We start from the raw sequence: 18,235 nt of genomic DNA, 5'->3' as shown, positions 1-18,235 counted from the left end.
ATTTGAGTCCACGTGTTTCTGTTATACAAGAAGAAGCACTGAGTGAAGATGTAGACCGCTCGCTAGCTAGCCATCAAATGGATCGTGCTCATCTCATTAGTGGTTGATTACATTTTATTTTTGTGTAACAGTGTCAGTCAAGTTAGTGAAGGGACATATTACTTTGACTTCTACTTGTATGACAATTAACAATGTTTGGAGGTGCCATTCTGTATTTCTGACATTTTGAATCTTTTGTGGTGCCTTTTTACAGGCACAGCTAGAAGACACTGTTATTTTTACCCCTGCGAAAGGGGGTCATTTTGTCATTTCTTTTTCTCTCTGTCTGGATTACACAAGACCCACAAGGACATTTTCCATGCAACTCAACTGTGTGTGTGTGTGTGTGTGTGTGTGTGTATGTGTGTGAAGATTGGGGCGGAAGCAATGACATTTGGGGAATTATTTGTGGCTTTGAACATTGAAGTATTCTGGTTCTTAATTTCTCAGGAAATGACATGGACTTTCAGGGATAATTTCTTGTGGGTCTAATGGTAGCTGTGCTATCAGTTAATGTGCAGTAATGATAGACTGATTAATCAGGGTACACACACACTCTGGTCCCTCGTGTGTACTAAACGTGATCTATCAGCTTAAGGAAGTCACACTTCCCTGGATGATCTCCATGTGCCCTGGCAGCCATTGACACACACTCAGACCACCAGCACAAAACCACATTTGCTCACCAAGCACACGTTGGATGCTATAAAGCCAACAGTATGCGTCTTGTATTTTTGAAGTGGCAGAAGCAACTTCTACTGTCTGACATGCAGGCACCAAATGGTCTCAAATGTGGCTGTGAACAATCTCAGAAATGTGTATGCTTTGTATTACAGTGTAGAAAGATTTTAAAGTGGCGTTATCAGCCCCATCTCCCTGAAGGCATCTTAGATTCAGGCCACCCAGAGAGAGAGGGGAGTGGGGGGTTATACAGAACTGCGGTCATAAACAGATTTAAAAGATAACACGTTCAAATGGTTTCCTTCGTTCTGTTTTAAAATAACCATGCAGGTTCTAAAATTAATAATGTGCTTGCTAGATTTTTGGTGAATGAGCTCCTTGTGTCCTTTGTGCCTCAGTGGCTGTGTTTTAGTTATTAATGTTTCATTTTCTGTTTGTGTATATGCCATAGCTCCAGCGCCCTTCCTCCTACTGATAACACTCCTCACCACCTCCCTCTTCCTTTCTGTTCGTGTGTTTATGGAGGTTAGAAGTTGTTGGGGGTTTACAGGACAGGAATATCTGGGATCAGTCTTAAAATGATCAGTATTGATTATCCTCACCGGAGTGGGGTGGGCATACGGAATGAGAGCCATGCCATGGATTTTACCACCACGTCACTAGCCACGTTTACACTGAGATCCCAGCAAATCGAACAGAACAGAAGATCCCAGCATTTAAACGCCTTGTACTCTGTCCATAGAGAAATCGGGATCTCGCATCCCAAATTGACCTCGTTTTCACATTTTTCCATCCGTTAAGGTGGGAAAATTATCCCTTTTACTGGCTATTGTAGTGCTGTTTCAAATGCACAAAGACAGAATGAGGTGGTGTAGTTCACCACCATTAATTTTTGTAAATAAGGTTAGCAACCTCACTGTAGCTAAAATGCTAAAATCGCATAACCACAGTGGGTTTCAATGCGGTGGATTTGTATTTATTTAAGAACAAAGATGCTCTATTATTGTTTTTGATTTTGTGTGCTTCCTCCGTTAAGGTTTTTAGTGCAAACGATAGAAGTTAATTTTATACGGAACGTTTTATTTCAACTAGGGCTAGACATAATAATCGATGAATTGATTGTTTCTAATTTTCTATTGTGTGGAATTGATGGTCGATTAATCGTGTCAAAAGCAGTTGAGGGAGAATGGTGTACACTACTTGGGTGACACCAGCAGAGATAACTCCTACTTTGCTGTCTAAAGAAGTGGGCAGCATGTGAGCTACAGTGGCTGTAAAACGTCTAACTCTGTTCAAATGCCAGGTTTACGTGAGGAAAATCTCCCAAACGCCTGTGGCAAAATGTGTCTTGGTCTCATCACCAAAAGAATAACATTCCCACAGTAAAACATGGTGTTGGTAGCATCATGCTTTAGGTCTATTTTTCTTTTGGAATTATGAGCAGTTCAAAATAGCAGCCAATGTTAGCACAAAACCTTCAGGTTTCTTATAAAAAAGTAAAATAATTAGGGCTGTACAATAAAAATATTTTCAAGCCGATACTGATAACTTCCTGCTTCTCAAGACCGATACGATAACCGATAACTTATTCATATTTTCATATTCTAACTGTAGTTTGTGCACAACTGGAGGAAAGAAATACTCAGATTTGTCCTAACCAAATATGACATCACTATTAAAACAAATTTCAATAATACATTAGTTTCTAGAATACCACGTTTATTGATTTATTTTTTTCCAAAAAGTACATTGTTTTCAGTGGCTTATCAAATATAAATTTTAGCCATAGTTACCGTAATTTCTCGTGTATAATGCGCACCCATGTATAATACGCACCCCCAAAGTTGAACTCAAATTCTGGAAAACCCTTCAACCTATGTGTAATGCAGTTTTACAATGCATGATTTTCCTTCTACTCATATGATCAATACATGAAGTATTATCTGTATTTTGTGAGTGTGTCCAAATAATTTTTCTGAAGTGAAAGCACTTTATTTGAACACATAACATTTTCTTTTTATTTAACTGCTCTTATTTTGAAATTCACAGCCCTACTTTTATTTAGTAAATGAGAAAACAATTGTGCTCATATGTTTCATTACCCAGGCAGAATATGTAAGATGTGTACAATTCTTTAAAGAAAACATGAAGGACCAGGTTGAACACATTTCATTTTAATGGGATTCAAATTAAGCATTTCTGAAAAGCATTATCATTAAACAAAACATAACCATAAAGAAATTAATGATGGTTGTTGTTCAGTCATCAGTAAAATCCAACCCTCCATTTTCTGAGCCGCTTCTCCTCACTAGGGTCGCGGGCGTGCTGGAGCCTATCCCAGCTGTCATCGGGCAAGAGGCGGGGTACACCCTGAACTGGTTGCCAGCCAATCGCAGGGCACATAGAAACAAACAACCATTCGCACTCACAGTCATGCCTACGGGCAATTTAGATTCTCCAATTAATGCATGTTTTTGGGATGCGGGAGGAAACCGGAGTGCCCGGAGAAAACCCACGCAGGCACGGGGAGAACATGCAAACTCCACACAGGCGGGGCCGGGGATTGAACCCGGGTCCTCAGAACTGTGAGGCTGACGCTCTAACCAGTCGTCCACCGTGCCACCCATCAGTAAAATAAACCACACAAAAAAAAAAAACACTATTTCACTAATTCTGCCTGGATATATAAACGTATGAGCACAATTGTACATATATGCAGTCATATGTACGCCTGTCATATTGGAGTGAAAGTGTAAGCTACAACTTTTTCATAACCTCTAGGGGGCGGTGACCTATTGGAATGAAAGTGTACACCTCTAGATGGCGTCATACATTTATAAAATGTGGAAGTCTTTGCATGGATTTTCTCCGGGTACTCCGGTTTCCTCCCTCATCCCAAAAACATGCATGATAGGTTAATTGCCCGTAGGTGTGAATGTGAGTGTGAATGGTTTGTTTATGTGCCCTGCGATTGGCTGGCGACCAGTTCAGGGTGTATCCCGCCTCTCGCTCCCGAAGATAGCTGGGATAGGCTCCAGCACGCCCACGACCCTAATAAGGATAAGCGGAACGGAAGATGAATGAATGAATGAATCATTTTCGCCGATACCGATGTATTATGCGCACTATTGACTTTTGACAATTTTTTGGGGAAAAGAATGTCCATTATAAACGAGAAATTACGGTAAGTGCATAATAAACCATGAATGTCAAATGGTGTGTGCGTCCAAATGAGTACAGAATAAACAGACCATAACTGAACATGCACGTGCTTGGAAATGACCGCAGCATTGATCACCTTCTAGTTATGCCACTACGCGGTCAGACCTAGCAAGCTAACAGGGCTAACATCGCACACCCATAAATCAGTAGTGAAGCTTATGTTCTTATTTCTATCTATCACTATACACAAGAGTGCGGCAAACGTATTTTGCTGGGAAACATAAATCCGAAAAATGGCAGCGGCTCGGAAGTACAAACCAGAAAACAAAAGCCAGTGTCCTCAACAATAGTAAAGGGTTGGTTATCCAGCGCCATCATTTCCATGATGAAATCACATTTCGTATTAGCTATCGGGTCATCTGTGGCAAACTTTTTGCACCTTTCAAATGCAGCAGCGCTGCGGGCTAACTCTGTTCTTTCTTCATGGTTGGCTTTGGGGCAGTAGCAGCGCAGGCGTCTTCGCAGGCTTTGAAAACATGACCATCGTAGCGATGACAACCTTTCAAGTGGCAGATAAGATGTGATGTTTTGAAGCTTGATCATTTTTTTCCCTCCTTCTTGGAATGTTTGCAAAACATTTGCAGCAAATAGCAAGCGAAATGTCTTCCTTTGAAACAGTTAAGAAATCCCACACGTTCGATGCCATATTTACTGCACGGTCCCTCTCAGCTCAACGCACGTTTACGATTGGCTGTATTCAATAGAAAGGAGCATATGATTTGTTCACCCAGACGTCTCAGCTCAATGGATGTTTACGATTGGCAAGAGCGCTTGATTTGTTCACCCAGACGTACCGTCAGCAAAGTATGGATCTCACTTCATTGGATTTTCCTTTTCATTCTTGGATGTTTTTTTTTTTAATGGGAGCTACATTTAATGTTATCGGATTTATTGATATGACGTCATAATTCCTCAAATTAATGCCTTAATGCCTCCACGGTTTGTGACATTTTTGTTTGTTGGTGTGCCGTGAGATTTTTCAATTGTAAAATATGTGCCTTTGGCTCCATAAAGGTTGTAAATCACTGCTCTAGTCAGGTCATGTATTCTAATCAGTCAGGTCAAACCAACATTACAACAAGACAGTAATAATGGGTGCTAATTTACTGTAATTAAATTACTTTATTGTAATTACTTCACCCTCACCGAAACTTTAGAGCATTATTCGACAGAACGCCGACATGTTTACGTACAACCGTTAGTGCTAGCACAAGCTTGCTAGGCTACATAACATTTTGTTGCCTGCTTGCGAACTGTATTGTATTAAAGGTACATGAACATACCTCTAGCAATCCTTGAATTAAAGTCCTCCCCCGAGCACGGTGACCACCAACACACGTTTTCCCCCATTTTGTTCTTATAATACACGCGACGTGATCGATTGTTGTTGTTGTGGCCGTAGTAACGGGTGTATCCGGTCTCGTTTGAATTGACAAGATAAAGCCCAGTGATCGTAAAAAACGGGATCGGGAACGGTGGTATCGGAATACAAGATATTATTGCAGTAGTCTGACAGTGCAATCGTGAAGGCCCAAATTTGTCTTTTAGTCTAATCCACGCATTACCTGTCGTCTGTGCCACACCGCCAAAGTTTATTATTATTATTTTTTATTTTATTTTATTTTTTTAAATAAATAACCTTATTGGCAGTCAGATATTTACAGTTCTACATCAAAAGACACGCGACAAGGCTAAAAAGAAACTAGCTTTTGGATTCAAAATATACCGAACACAATGGCAACGCGGAGTAAATGTCTTTTGCATTGATCGGCTCCGCGAATTATGACATTAAACCCGGTCAGCCGATCACAATAAAATGCTCATTATCGGCCGATACCGATCAGGCCGATCAGATCGGTGTAAAGTCTAATTCTTAGAATGGGTCAAAAAATTGTGTCTCCACTTTTTACTAGATTGAAAGGTATAGGTTTGATGTTATTTGAGAACATTAGCCCCATTCCATTCTTGTGACTTTTAGTGCCATCTAACATTTTCAAATCAGCTATGTTCAAGGTTCCCAGACTTTTCAAAAGTACTGCTAACCAAGAATGCCCTTTTTTGGCCCCGATAAATTACTAAATTTAGACAATTGTTCCTATAGTCCAAGGACTAAATGGTCCTCCCGATGTTCCTAGTAAAGTTCCTGCTGTCGAAATGCTCTATTTCATACTTAAAAGATAAACTACACTATTACTATGCGATGTTTGCATCCACATGTACTTTATATTGGAATGCATGAGGATTTGGAAAAGAAGCATGGTGGGATACATACCATGCATTCCTATATTAAATGAATAAAGTGACACAAAGTTAATTTTGCTCAGGTATGTTATTTTGTTTCCCTTTTTGGACTGTGCAAAGAAACATCAGCCTGAGAGCCAAATGGTGTCCCTGTGTGTGCAGTGAACATGTTCGGTCTCTCTTATGCATACACAGACCAAGACGGACAAAGGCCCTCTTATTTCGACCCTATTAGGGTTTATTACCGCAGCTTTGTCCCCAGTGAACACGCCTGCCATATGTCCTGGCAGAGCGGGGTGCACTGATTCAAGAGCAAAGTAAGGTAGCGAGATGGAGGAGGGAAGAAGGTTACACACTTGATTAGGTTGGTGGCAAGGGAGTGTCGCAAAATGATATGCATTGCACAGGGGGGCCAGATTGGATTGATTCACCTGTCAAACAGGTTTGAGATTTGTGGGATGTTATTGCTGAGGAGCATCAAAAGGAGTCCGTTACGCTTCAGGTTATTTTTAAGAGGTGATCCTTAACATACACCAGAAGGCTGCTCTGACTTGAGACACACTATAGCCCAAAAATTATACAAATCCCAGATGGCTGCATTTTGAAGTAAAGTGAATTCTTTAGTCGTTGAATGGCTGATAATGTCACGAAAATCTCAGATTTTAACAGGCGTTTGTACACTTTTTATATCGTATGTATCTGTCTACAGTGCTTATCCTCATTAGGGTTGCGGGTGAGCTGACTTTGGGTGAAAGGCGGGGTACACCCTGGATCGGTCGCCACGTAGACAAGCAACCATTCACACTTATTGACCATTTAGTCTTCAATGAACCTAAAATGATTGTTCTTGAAATGTGGGAGGACATGCAAACGCCATGCAGGAGGGCCTGAGCTGATATTCAAACCCAGAACCACTGCTTAGTGCAAAATCAGCTCATTAATGTTCAGTTCATCCATCCATCCATTTTATAGACTGCTTATCCTCACCAGGGCCACAGGTATGCTGGCACCTATCCCAGCTAACTGCGGATGAGAGACTGGGTACACCTTGAACTGATCGCCAACCAATCGCAGGGCACACAAACAAACAACCATTCACACTCACATTCACACCTACGGGCAAGTTAGTCTCTCCAGTTAACCTACAATGCAGTTCATGAAATATTAAATAAACACACAGATTAATTTTACCAAATTGATACCGCGTTGAACAGTTACCCCCTGCTTATACAAATGTGGTCTTATTCAGCAACGTATGACATAATGCCATCTATCCTTTATTTTGTGTTTTTACAGATCATGGAGAGTATTTTTCCGTGCTAGAGGTACAATCTGGGACCCAGCCAGCAGCATCGGCGTTGGCAGATTGGGCCGTAGCAAAAGTCATCTCGTCGTGATCATGTGTGCAACTCCAGTCTGATGCCCACCCTCCCCTCAGCGCTGGCCATGGACGGGGAGAACTACCTGCATCCAGAAGGCCCTCAGGTGGACACTAGCTTGTTCTCTGTAGCCTCCTCAAACATGGAGGTACGCTAAGGCACCTTATTTTCTCATCTTCATCTCCGGTTGTTTCTGTGCATGAACCTGTGTTTATTTTGTGTTTTTAGAGTTCCCTCTTTGCCTCTTCTGGCTCCTGGAGATCCTTTTCTCAGCAGGCTGGATATAGCGTGCACTGCCCTATGCAATCTGGAAACCAGTAAGTTGCTTTGTTAAACCCACAATGGCAGATGCTTTTGGTGTATTTAGGCCATTTTGTTGCTGTGCAATTTTACTGATTTCTATATTTGAAATTATTACCATGGCTAACGCCCCCATATCCACATCGCAAACACACATGCTAAATCGCAATCACAATATTGGTTAAAAAAACGCAATTAGATTATTTTCTCAAATCGTTCATCCCTAGTTAACATAGGTGTGCACAATGAGACAAGTAAAAAAATTTAACCTTAAGCCTTGCAGAGGCAGTGTAGTCTCTCTGCGGAAGCTAGCGGCAGCTACCCAGCCAGCATTCTCATCCATTGATTGTCTGTCTGGGTTCCACCTTTGGCCTCAGTACGAGAGCTCGCTGGTGCTAGTTTTGGAGAGGCTTCGTGGGCTAAATCAATCCTCTTTCTTTCTTTGCATGTTAGCTTGCCATCTCACTACGTGAGTACACAGAATTGTTTACATTCTCCATGGTTACCGCAAGCTGGAAAATGTCCACCTCATCCAACAATGCAACACAGCTTTCGCGTTGCATTGTTGGAAATCCATGTTGCATTGTGGGATGTCTAGTCATGGCAAATGTAAACAATGTTGTGTGCAGGGATGGCGAAGAGTCAACTGTGTCATTGGTCAATTTGTGAGTTTTGTGGAATAAACATATATAGTGGGTTTGCCCATGGAAAGAGAAAACTTCCTGAGTCTGTCAGTCGAAGAGGGATTTTACGTAGAGGGACAGCACTTTTTCACGTCCTGCTGCTGTTTTTTCTACTTGTCTCTTTGAGTGCAACTATGTCAAGCACCTTTTGGTGTTGAAAAATGTGCTATGCAAGTTTTATTTATTATTATTACAAGAGACCACACAGCCAGCTCACGAAATAACAGCATCTTCGTGTGTCATAGTGACTAGCTTCCTAATAACTATCGCTAGCAGTTTTCCTTTTCTTAAAGGGGACATTTTGCCAAACCAACTTTTTCTACTATTTGGGATGTAATATTGTCTCTATGATGCCTCAGTAAACATCTGAAATATGAATTAAAATTGTCCACGCATTCCCGAGTTCTAGACGTTTTCTGCCGAGAGGCCTGAAATCAGGTCATTTGAATTCCTCGAGCTTATCTACGTCACTAGCAAAGATCTCCACCTTCCCTTTCCGCTCCTGAGCCAGCGTGCTCTGACAAGTGGGTCTTCTACATGGAGGCAACCAATCAGAGGAAAGGGGGCGGTCTTTGCCAAATATGGACAAAGCAGATATAAAACTGGGTCAAACAGAAGTTGCTGTCAGAGGGGGCTTATCTGGACACTTGTGACAAAACCAAGGTGTTTTTTTTTTTTTTTATGAAATTGGCACTTTTATACTAAGTCTATATTAGAGAGTCACTGTATGGAGGTCTCAATAGCCAATATACGGGACCTTTGACCATATGTAAGGCCCGGTCAAAGATCACATAAAGACATTTGGCCTGAATATATATATGGCAGTGTTTCTTTCTTTCTTCGGTTTTTTTCGAGGTCTGTAGTGGAACAGAATCTTTGTGTGTGGTGTTCTGTGTTGAAATTATCGGAGCACACCACACACAATATGACCAAAATTGTTAAATACCCGATTTTTTTTTTTTATCTTTGTGTGGGGTCTGTCCCAGATTTAAAAAAAAAAAAGAAAATCCTTATGTACCAGGCCTAAGGTGCCTTGAGATTTTGTTGTGAACTGGGGCTTTCTAAATGCAATTTATTTTCGCTTCAGACTGACACTTTTCTATTTCCAAAAGCAGCCGTCATTTCTAGGTCCTCCTCACTGTCCTCAACCAAGTAAGCTGAGCAGGTGCTACTTACCTATTGGCCAAGGAGGTTCGCCATTGAGGATGCATGGCTAGAATTGACAAATATGAACTACGCTAACTTTAGCTTATTCCATTGCCACGCCTTCTTGGTTCTAGATGTTGCAGTGTTATACTCCACAGTGTGTTTCAAAGTGTTTCAAAATGGTTTAGCTAGTTTAAACTGTTACAATGGCAAATGTTGTGGAGAAAGTGCAATGCAGGCAAGCGCATGTTTTTGCTGCGCACTGGCCTTTATTATTATTATCCATCCATCCATCCATTTTCTGTACCGCTTATCCTCACTAAGGTCGCAGGCGTGCTGGAGCCTATCCCAGCTGTCTTTGGGTGAGAGGCTGGGTATACCCTGAACTGGTCGCCAGCCAATCGCAGGGCACATATAGACAAACAGCCATTCGTATTCACATTCACACCTACGGGCCATTTAGTCTTCAATCAACCTACGACGCACGTTTTTCGGATGTGGGAGGAAACCAGAGTACCTGGACAAAACCCACACAGACACGCGTAGAACATGCAAACCCCTTACAGGCAGGGTCCGGATTTGAACCCCAGTCCGCAGAACTGTGAGGCAGATGTGCTAACCACATGTGCTTATTATTATTATCATTATTATTATTTTAGAATATGCCACCAATAAAAAGCAAGCTGGGCCGAACCTTGGACACCACTAACTCAAATCAAAGTAAAAATTTTTGAATGTTGTCATTGCCATGGCAACCCTGGCCGCCTATTGGTGGACCACATTTCAATTAAAGACATGAACTGTCTATACAGTAAACTCTCATTTATCACGGGGGTTACGTTCCAGAAATCCCCCGCAGTAAATGAGGTCCGTGATATAGCGGCTAATTATTCATTATATTACTATATGTAATTGATTCATATATTAATTCCAATGCCAATTTGTGAAACTACACTTTAGAAAGTGTCCACTTGAGGTCAACATCTGCACACACAATGCAAGCACATGTCTAATAGGCATGCGCTGCTTGAATGACGTGACCAACAGCCCATGCGACATGGTGTGAACAGGCAATTTCCTGGGTTAACCATTTGCACTCCTCTCACTCACGGTCCTGGTAATGTAGTTAACAAAAAGCATTATGGGTAGCCAGAATTTATTTTGGCGATGTTTTAAACTACCGTACTGTAGTTGTAGAAAATCATGCTAAACTTTGCTCCTTAATTGCTTTGGTTCCTGTCGATATTGTTATCAGTGTGTGGATTAGCTATTGGTCAGGCCAAGGTTGGTATTTGTGAATTTATTTCATAAAATTCTGACTGTGGCTTGTGTTTTAAACATTTAAGGTTTCTTTATTTGCAGAGAACATTAGCCCAATTGACCTTCGAGTCATTGCTGCCACATTTAATCAATGAGTCTGCAATAAATGAACTGCGATATTATAGTGAGGGATTACTGTATATGACACGGGGACTTTCACCACATATACAGGATGTCACAAAACATTTACTCAACTCTTTGAGTGGCCATTACTCATGTAAATTATTTGTTTTGATTTAGTTGTTTTCCTGTTGTTTGTTGACAAACATATAATTGAAGTTAAATAAAGAAAATAAGGTAATATTAAAGATTAATGGATTTGACTGTGACACATTTCATTTGGAATTGCAAGATTACTACTTTATCATTGTCGATTTGTACCTGCCATAGTTGCCCAAAATAAATGTGCACCGAACAACTTTAGGGGAAGTCCAGGAGCCCAAAAAAGACAAGTCCAGTTTTTGCTTAATATTGTCTTTAATCTGACAATGTCTTTAGCCCTTATGACCTCATAGCTGAATTAGAGGTGACTCTCAAAGGATGTATATGCGTGAACACAAGAGAGCCTATGTACGTTGCACTCTCTCGATGCGCATTGCAAAGCTGATGATGTGGATGTGGTTCCATACACTAAACTTTTGTTCTCCGTTTTAGAGGTTTGACAACAAAATACCCTTTTGTAACATGCTCTGTTTGATGGAAGTGAATCAAGGTATGCCAGATACACTTCTCACTTGTTGACACTGCCTGCAGCCACACTCTATGGATGATTGCAACCTGTTGATAGCATGCAGGTTTCACATTTCATAATTGTGCTGGCTGGAAGGAAGAGATGCCTCACTGTTGCATAATATCGGTGGACATTGTTACTGTAGTTGTCCAGTAAAGTGTAGCCGTTTCATGCCAGGAATGTTGCATTAGCTATAGTGTGAATGAATCTTTAGCAAGCGTTGGGCGTTGAGGCATTGTTTTTTTTTTTTTCTTCGTTTTTTTTGGGGGGGGGCATTAATGCAGGTTTAGCGTATTCTGAGTACAGTTGTACCTGGAAGGTCTACCACAGTCCCGTTCTGTTCTGCTTATAGACATCTTCTGAACAAAATTTTACATTGAGAACAATAATATTTGCAATACTGTAATTCATTCCACAGTACGAATGTTTCACTTTGGTTGCAGCGCCTCCGTGATGTCAGACAGCATACCCAATAGGAAAGATAAGAAAAGAGAGATATTTTGGCATTGTTTGTAGGCTACAGTGAAGAAATTGAAACACTTGAAGAAGCTTGAAGTACACTTGGAAGTGCCGTCCAAATAGTATGAAGCTCACGCAGGAGAACTCCTCAAGATCGGATGAACCCATTCCCTTTTTCTTGCTCGTCATCTCCTCCTCAGTAAAAATAAAACCAGGGCCTTTCGTGGTAAAGGTGACAAATCCATATTACCGAGTTTCAGCCTACTTCACGTCAAACAAGGTGGAAAAGGCACGGGCCACTTCCTGTTCGGTCTCTTTGCAACCAGGGACAACTATGGAAAGCTTGAGCCAGGCCGCTGTCCTCCCTGCGCCCTACACCATGCAAAACAAGTGGGGTGCAAAAGCCTCATAAGGAAAATAATATAAAAATTTACAGTGCTAAGCATGCATTTTCCTACTGTCCCGACATGGTGAGAAGCTACAGCAGCCCAGTCAATGAATTAACTAGCTTAACAGCGACCAAACCAGTTGAACATGCCTTACCATTTTCTTGCCTGAAAAGATTGTGCAACCATTGTGCACTAAAATGTGGTCGAATGTTTGAAGTCTTAAGGCCTTTTCACTTTGCAATTAGCACAGAGCAGTGAGATGTTGGCCATTCCATTCCTTCTGTGTGCACTGCAACAGCGCAGCACCGTGCCATGATGGCCTGCCATATACAAGGTTGGGCACTTGCCACCGAGTTGGGCGCTTTCCACCGTGGCTGTTGCGTTTGAATTGAAAAAGGTTTTCAGTTCATGTGGCAGCGTGCTGTGACAATGTCTTGGCGCATCCAATAGGAGAGATGGTGGTGGCCTGATTTCAGAGTGATAACAGCAAGAGATTTTGTTGGAGTTGTACATTGAAAACAGCAAAGAGAAAATGCAGAAAAAAGTTATTATGCAGTGTCCCAGTGTCCCGAGCTGATGCGTAGCGATGGACCGAGATCACTTCTTTAATTGTGCCAAGTTGGTAGAAAGTGGTAGAAACATGCAGTTTTAGCAATTTTAACAATAAAAAATGTTAGCTTAAAATAAAGTATAGCATAGCCATGCATCCTTCACTTGTATCACATCTCCTCCTCATTTTCAGAAAAGTTGGGCCTTTCTGTTAAATCTACTTTACAACCAAACCAATGGGAGAAGGCACCAGGCTACTTCCAGCAACCAGCACCATATATAGGCATGCTGGCGCCATCCTGTGCTATGAAAACCAAGTTCAGTGTGGAAATGCCTTCACGCCACATGGAAATCATAAATGCCACTTGAACTAGTTTGGGCACAACCGATCCCTATTTTTGGTGAAATTATGTGTTGCGTGCCACCAACAGAGGGTAACCTGGACGTACTGCAAGCTTATCAGCTGCTTTGTCTTACGTTGTGCTCGCTTTTCAGCACTCAGTCAATACGACTTGTCATGTCATGTGTCATGTGGTGGCTGTGAAGGCCAGGACGGGGATTTCCTATATGGGAAAATGTTTTCATTTGTTTGATCACATCAATTGTTTGAAAGTAATATGGCACAAGGACATTTGAGTATTGCTTGTTCATCATCAACAAATGACCATTTACATGCACAATATTTGACAGCTTTTTTAAATGTTATTTATTTTTTTATCTTTTACTGTTTCAATGTGTTAAACCATCCCGTGATCTCTGACCCGTGTTTGAGGACACGGAGATAAATCCTGCAAATAGCTTTGGAAAAGCTGAGTCCTACTGAGCCTGAGCTCTGGCATGTGATTGGTGGAAAAGCAAAGCGGCCGTGCGCTACAACGGTTCCACCTGAACAAAGGTTTGCTTTTGGTCCTTGGGTGTGTGCGGTATTCATCTTTTTTAAGTACAGAGGCCCATAACGATATATATAACGAGCTGTACACAAGGAAGTAAAATTATCTTTGTTTTGGCTCCTAGTTCACAGGAGAAGGGCTGATATAAAAGAAAGTAAAATACTATTGGACATTTTTAAACAAAAAAAAATGGCTCTCTGCTGAGATTTGAAACCTTGCTTCACAGAAGAACAATTTTTGTCACAATACTTCTTGTTTCCTCTCTTTTGTTTGGACAGTTCATCATTTGCCAGAGTAGAAAAGATGAACCTGTGCTCAGTAGAGAAGTCTGCTTAAGCTTACGGTACTGTTGTACCATTTCATGTAATCAATTGTAGTGCCCATATTGTACTGAGCAACCACAAGCTTTCCTATTCAATAGATTCAATTTCCTGTTCTTTGGCTATCTTGAAATTTTCCTCTTTGCCATAACTGCTTGGTGACATCACAGGGAAAAAAAATTAAAATAATACAATAAAACCCATAGAAAAGCACACCACATTTTACCCTTTAGATACTTATCTCGGCTATTATGATGTCGGTTTGAACTTGAGGCTTGTTTGTCCAAAATATTTAGGTTGGATTCCCAATTGTACCACTTTTGGGGGCATTCGCGGTTCCCTCTACATTTTCCCAGGCTTTTGTAGTATGATGCAGCATAGAGATGTACTTTGGCAAGATTGTTTGGAAAACTGATGCATGACTTCTCTTTCTGTCCAGGCAATACCACTTGAACAGCAGCAGCGCTACCACCGCCACAACACCGGATGTGCACCTTGACATGTACTCTGCGTTCTCAGATATGGATTTCTCCTGCCTCAACCCCCCCAGGAATGGCGATTTCTCCCAGGTTGGTGAATGAAGTGACGTAAAAGAATTTTTTTCCTTGTTTATCAGAGGGAGGGATCTTGGCCTTTCATCCTGTCTTCCTCCTGTGTGTGTGTGTGTGTGTTTTCATTCACCTTGCCTAATGCACCATAGAGCCAACTGATTAAAGCCTTGTGTTGTCTAGACAGCTGCAGTGCATGTCCACACATGTCGTCACCAGGACACAGTAATTTGACATTCTTCTACACTTAAACTCAAGCAGAAATCAAGCTCAGAATTGTGTCTACAAATTGGAACGTTTTCAAACAAGGACATCTTGAGTGATTCGTGGGTGTCCTAACTAAATGAGCATTCTGGCAGAGGATGACACTAATCCATCATTCCGTTGCATTTTTGTGTCTGCACCAGGGTTTTACAGATAGACAATTAGCACCACACGGACCAGTTTGTAATCTGAGTAATCTTAACAAGTGCTGTTCTTAAAATGCAAAACTAAGATGCCAGCCAGCCGGATGGTATCTTAATACTATTAAGTAATCCCTCACTATATCGCGATATCACTATATAACCCTATTGTGGGTTTAGTGCTTCGTATATTTTTTAAATCATATGTATATTACTGATAATTGGCCATATCAGGGGATTTTATGTATTTTTTTTCAATTGTTGCGGTACCCTAAAACATTTAAAATGGTAGGGGGAAAAAATCATTAAAGCACATATCAGAAGGAATAAAATGCCTGTGCATACTTTACAGTTCTTCAAATGAGATTTATTGTGCTGAGAGCTGAGATTTCCGAGTGTCTTTGAATACATCGCTTCTCGACTTTACACCGATCTGATCGGTATGTGCCGATAATTAGCATTTTATGTTGATCGGCTTTGTTATTCGCCGACATTGATCGGCTCCACAAAAGACATTTACTCCACGTCGCCATCGTGTACAGTATATTCGAATGCAAAAGCTAGTTATTTTTAGCCTTGTCGCTTGTCTTTTGACTTAGTACTGTAAATATCTGACCACCAATAAAGTTATTAGAATAGAACATGTCAGCAGTGTGGGACAGACAACACATAATGCCCGGATCAGACAACAAGACAAATTTGGTTTTTCACGTTTGCACTGCCGATGCCACCGCATCCCGTGTTTTACGATCACAGGGCTTCATCTTGTCAACTCAAACGAGACCGGATACACTCTTTACCATGGCGACGACAACAATAATGGATATCACCATGTGTTTATAAGAACAAAATGGGGAAAAACGTGTGTTGGTGATCACCGGTGCTCGGGAGAGGACGTTCCTTTTACGGCTTGCTTGAGGTATGTTCACGTACTTATAATACGGTACGGCTTGCAAGCAGGCAACAAAACGTTATGTAGCCTAGCAAGCTAGTGCTAGCACTAACAGTTGTAAGGGAATATGCGGGCGTTCTGTCGACTCATGCTCTAAAGTTTTGGTGTGTGTGAAGTAATTTAATTACAATAAAGTAATTTAATTACAGTACATTAGCAGCCATTATTTCTGTCGTTGTAATGTTGGTTTGATCTGACTGATTACTGATACATGATCTGACTAGAGCAGTGATTTCCAACCTTTATGGAGCCAATGCACATATTTTACAATTGAAAAATCTGGCATAAATAGAGGAACCGAGATACATTATTTATTGTAAATATAATTTTTTGAGCAATTAAGTACACGAGTATAAACAGTAAATGGACAGGTCATTTAAATAGACACATTGCTCCATGTTGTGATGGGATCGGTGATCGGTTATCGTTTTTTTAAACTCGGTGATGGGCCCCAAAAATCCTGATCGTGTAAAGCCTAAAAGCAATAGTTCACATCACATACACATAAATCCACGTACACATAAATCCAATGAATCTGTTTCCTGACACCCAAAAATATTAACAACAAATATATTTTATAGAGAGTAACTATAGTTAATCCTACATAAAACAATGTGAAATAAATAAAATGACAAATTAAATGGATAAATGAACATTGCACATCACTTTGTGGTCTTTATAATATACCCTTGATGCCGCAGAGAAAAGGGTAAGAAGGGGAGATGGAGGAGGAGAGGTTATTGTTTGGAAGGTTTCCATTTTCTTACTTTGTTACAAGTTCTGTCTTCAATTCTAAGGTGTTTCTCTTATTTGTGTCGAACCAGCTTGAAAGTCACTGGAACCTTGTTGCACAAAAATCTGTCAGCGATGTGGTCTTCACATATATCCTGGCAAAATTGGCCACTTGTACGCCATTTTTGTACTTTGCTATGAGTTGTTTCTTGAATTCTATGGTGTTTTATTGATTATCACTTAAAACATTCTTTGGCCCCATGTTGGCTGGCTTAATGAACAGTCACACTCAATAAATAAGCACAAAAATGTGAAATGCTTCCAATGAACATGCGAGGTGATGCTCAGTGTCACTTATTCGCGTGGGAGGTGCAGCAGCCCTACAAGAAACAAAAGTTGCGCATGCTTTGTGTGGGTACACGATTCCAGGAAATGAGTAGCCAAGCCACACGGGCAGGCGGATGAGTTTAGTACGGACCATTTTCAACTGTACGAAAACCAAGGAGATGTACGACAACTCTGAGAAAACTATGGAATTTTTTTTTTTTATCGTAAACCGATTCTTACAAAAAGTAGGCCATAGGAAAATTTAGTTCCCACTGTACTTTTTAAAAGACTGTCTGAACAAGTCATTTATTAGGCTTTGGTTTTTTGTTTCATACAGTAAACATAGGTGAACGTTAAAGCGTAAGGTGATCTCACCTTACTGGTTGCTTGATACAGTTCAGATACTGATGCGCTTGATGCACATAGTGATGCATTTGAACACATGGAGGAACCTATCATGCAGCCCACCATGCAATTCTAAAGCCTCGGAGGAACTGCTATATAAAAAAGCAACAAAACAACCCACTATTACTCATGAGCTATAATAATAAATAATTTGTTCAATCACTGCTTTTAATTTTGTCATATGAGTTTTAGTATAACCCTCGGAACCCTTTGGAAATAAAGTGAATGGCCGCTGATAGGAAAAAGGTTCACCACCCCCGCTTTAAAAAAACATTTTGCCAAAAGCAGGACACTTAATCATGTTTGACATCTTATTTTACGTCTACTGATAAATATCAGCTTCTGCCACTGGCTAATGATTTCTCAACTATGGACACAGTGGCAGCAGTCAGCGTGACGAATGTCGGCCAGCCTTGATTGATACTCAGCTCTTGCTCAATCACTGCACACGAAATACACGTGCATTTATGTAACGTGTGAATTGTAGACTCTAGTGTGCTATCCAAAACTATCCACCCA

At 40.9% G+C, this 18,235-nt stretch overlaps 1 protein-coding gene across 3 annotated transcripts in view; it reads left to right on the top strand.

The window, feature by feature from the left end:
- Positions 1-18,235, top strand: part of sbno2b (strawberry notch homolog 2b) — a 72,570-nt gene that overhangs the window by 12,008 nt on the left and 42,327 nt on the right. For 2 of the 3 annotated variants that reach the window (XM_061684438.1, XM_061684435.1), the window contains exons 2-4: positions 7,480-7,710; positions 7,791-7,879; positions 14,788-14,917. In XM_061684438.1, coding sequence (XP_061540422.1) covers positions 7,603-7,710; positions 7,791-7,879; positions 14,788-14,917 — 327 coding nt within the window. In that variant the 5' untranslated portion in view covers positions 7,480-7,602. The remainder of the gene's footprint in view (positions 1-7,479; positions 7,711-7,790; positions 7,880-14,787; positions 14,918-18,235) is intronic. The other variant, XM_061684437.1, reaches the window with a different exon arrangement.

The sequence above is a fragment of the Phycodurus eques genome, chromosome 8, assembly GCF_024500275.1.
Source record: "Phycodurus eques isolate BA_2022a chromosome 8, UOR_Pequ_1.1, whole genome shotgun sequence".
NCBI lineage: Eukaryota > Metazoa > Chordata > Actinopteri > Syngnathiformes > Syngnathidae > Phycodurus > Phycodurus eques.
This window is presented reverse-complemented; position numbering and strand designations above follow the sequence as displayed.